General features: G+C 33.3%; 1 protein-coding gene across 1 annotated transcript in view; it reads left to right on the forward strand.

Moving 5' to 3' along the window:
- The first annotated feature begins 411 nt into the window (after positions 1–411).
- The window catches only part of HPSE2 (heparanase 2 (inactive)), a 277,616-nt gene continuing 275,084 nt past the window's right edge, over positions 412–2,943 (forward strand). Inside the window, exon 1 of the mRNA XM_017502836.2 lies at positions 412–441. Within this exon, the coding sequence (XP_017358325.1) occupies positions 412–441 (30 nt within the window). The remainder of the gene's footprint in view (positions 442–2,943) is intronic.

A 2,943-nucleotide genomic window follows, 5' to 3' on the forward strand; every position in this document is an offset into this window, starting at 1 on the left:
GTGCTGGCATTACAGGTATGAGCCACTGTGCCCAGCCTGGCAATAATTATTTTAAACAGATCTCTCTTTGGCCCTTTCTATTTCTTATAGACCACTTTTATGCAACAAAAAGGATTTGGGTCTTGAAAACTCTTTGGCATGATATTAAGGTAGAAAATTGCAACGTGTTAGATGCTATATAAGCATATAAGATATCCTTATAGGATATAAGATACAACACCAGACTTAAGAAACTTCACAGTTTAACAGGGAAAACAAGCCATTCATGCTGGAGAAGTGAATAAATGAAGAAGTAAATCCCAAGTTAACACCATGTGACAGGGCAGTGAGATGCCAAAAAATGATATAGCTCATGAATTTAGTGAAAGTTGAAGTCACTTTTGGGAGGTTGGTGTGTTCAGGAATGGCGTCATGGAAGAGGCAGGACGTATTCTTGAAGAAGTATTTCCCAAACTTTTAGCATTCTAGTTCCCAATTTTTGCCATGTGAACAAACTACCTATACTGTTTCTCCCATACTGTTCTTTATGTTGATGCACTTTTTGTAAATAAATTTTGCCTTGCCTTAAACCATCAAATCCATGAAATCACAGGTTTGACATGCTTTTGTGTTTGATGTGTGTTTGTGTTTCTAATACATATGAAACATATACATAAATACTCATTACATGGAAATAATTAATTTTAGGAAAAGACCACTTAACTGGAATCAATCTATCCAAAAGGAATATCATTCATATTAAATTTTGATACAACCATTTGATTTGGATTTTAGTATATAAATGAAACCAGAAATTATGAAAGTGAGTAGTTTTGGTGCATTTTAATAGATTATAAGATGTCATTGCAACTATGGGTGAATGAGATATTATTTAATTGAAAATTGAGTATTTTTCCTGATAATATAACTTTCATGGCACAAATATTAGAGGACTTAAAAATTGACCTCTGTTGATCTTATAATATTCAGATTATTTTTTGAGTACCCTATAATAATAATTCTTATCTCAGGGAATCTCTGGATAAAAGTTATTATGTCTAAAGCTCATAGTATATTAGACTATTTAGTTGTAGATATATAATTATCCAGTATTGCCAATGCCCTTTTAAATAGAATCAAATTTTCCATAGAATCTGTTTAGTTTGGCCAATTTCTTAGCCTATTCATTTGCATAGTTTCCCATTCCACAAAAAGAATACCAATTCTAATGGTATAGATAAAAGAAACTTCAGTTTTTCTTTTGTATCTTATCCAAGTGGACCTCAAAGTCTTAACACAAATTTCTATTGTATCAATACTACTGAGGTACGGTAAGTGCCAGTTCTATTTAAAACTAAAAATGACTTTTTAGACAACTATTCTTGAAAAGAAAAAAAGAATAATCTTTCTTGAAATTAATTTCATTATTCCCTTTTCATAAATTTGAAAATCTTAGGTCAAACATAATTTGTTTTTGTAAAGTAACTAGTTTAAGCCACAATGGTATAAAATTTTTCTAAAGGTAGGTTTGTTAGGTTTAATTTAAATGAAGGTTATGAATTTAATTAACATTATTTTAAATATAAAAATGTATTTATGTTGAATGGTAAAGCATCTAATACTATACATCAAAGCAATATGAATAAAATTATAGCCCATAAAACAATTTTATATGAGACTTTGAAAAAAATTATTTTACCTAATGGCATGTAGATAATTATAAAATTATTATATACTGGTTTCATGATCACTTTGCTAAGCTTATAAATGCATTTTAATTTTAATTGTTTTTGTTATTTTGGAACCAAAAATAATAATTAAATTTATTTCTTGAATGTGAAATTTATTCCCTTTGTTGTTGTTGCCAAATTACTCAACTCTGGGTAGAGTATGAGATAAGTTGACATGGATTTTATTTCCAACTGGAATGAGACAATTTCTGTCATTGTTCTTGGCACTTCTAAGAAATACGTTCTTATATATGTAAGAAGATGAAAATGGCAATCTCCCTATATCCTGCTTCAAAAACTGAGAAAAGATTCAACCCAATGATCTTGGTTCTACTTTAAAGTACTAAAAGATCTATAATAAAATTGCTAATGAGGCAACTTGGACACTCTGCATCATCTCTTGCAGAAACTCGGGTGAATTCTTGTGGAACCCTAGTGTTCCACAGAACCCCATTTGAGAAACTCTGCATTAGGTTCAGTGAATACTAGGATAATGTAAACTCTTCTACATAGTTATTAATCTGAGAAGCTTTTTAAAACTATGTACTACCTGAAGTCATGTTATCCATACCTTAGGAAACACTGTGTAAAAGGGCAAGTAAAATATGTGTATGTTTTAAAAAGGAATAAGGGAAGTCTAGGCGTGGTTGCTCATGCCTGTAATCTCAGCACTTTGGGAGGGCAAGGCAGGCGGTCACAAGGTCAGGAGATCAAGACCATCTTGGCCAACATGGTGAAACCACATCTCTACTAAAAATACAGAAAACTAGCCGGACATGGTGGCACATGCTTATAATCCCAGCTACTCAGAAGGCTGAGGCAGGAGAATCACTTGAACCCGGGAGGTGGAGGCTGCAATGAGCCGAGATTCCACCACTGCACTCTAGCCAGCCTGAGTGACAGAGCGAGACTCTATCTCAAAAAATAAAAAGGAATAAGGCATGACAAATAAGCAGAATAATTAGAGCAAAGGTCAATAGGGCAAGGAGTTCTCTAACCAATAAACTGGCTGACATCAACAAAGAACTCATTGAGAGAAACAGTGAAGCATAAAGCTGATGGGACAGTTATAGGTGTGTTGTAGAGGCCTTGAATGAAGGAAGAAAATGGTCTTGAAAATCCACTAGGGTTTTGAGGATTGAGTGTAACTGGCTAAGAGCGACTGGGGGGAGATGAATTAGCAGGATGGAAGACTCTAGAAGTAGATGGGCAAGTACAGAGATTGTAATAAGTT

The sequence above is a fragment of the Cebus imitator genome, unplaced genomic scaffold (assembly GCF_001604975.1).
Source record: "Cebus imitator isolate Cc_AM_T3 unplaced genomic scaffold, Cebus_imitator-1.0 Scaffold299, whole genome shotgun sequence".
Taxonomy (NCBI): Eukaryota; Metazoa; Chordata; class Mammalia; order Primates; family Cebidae; genus Cebus; species Cebus imitator.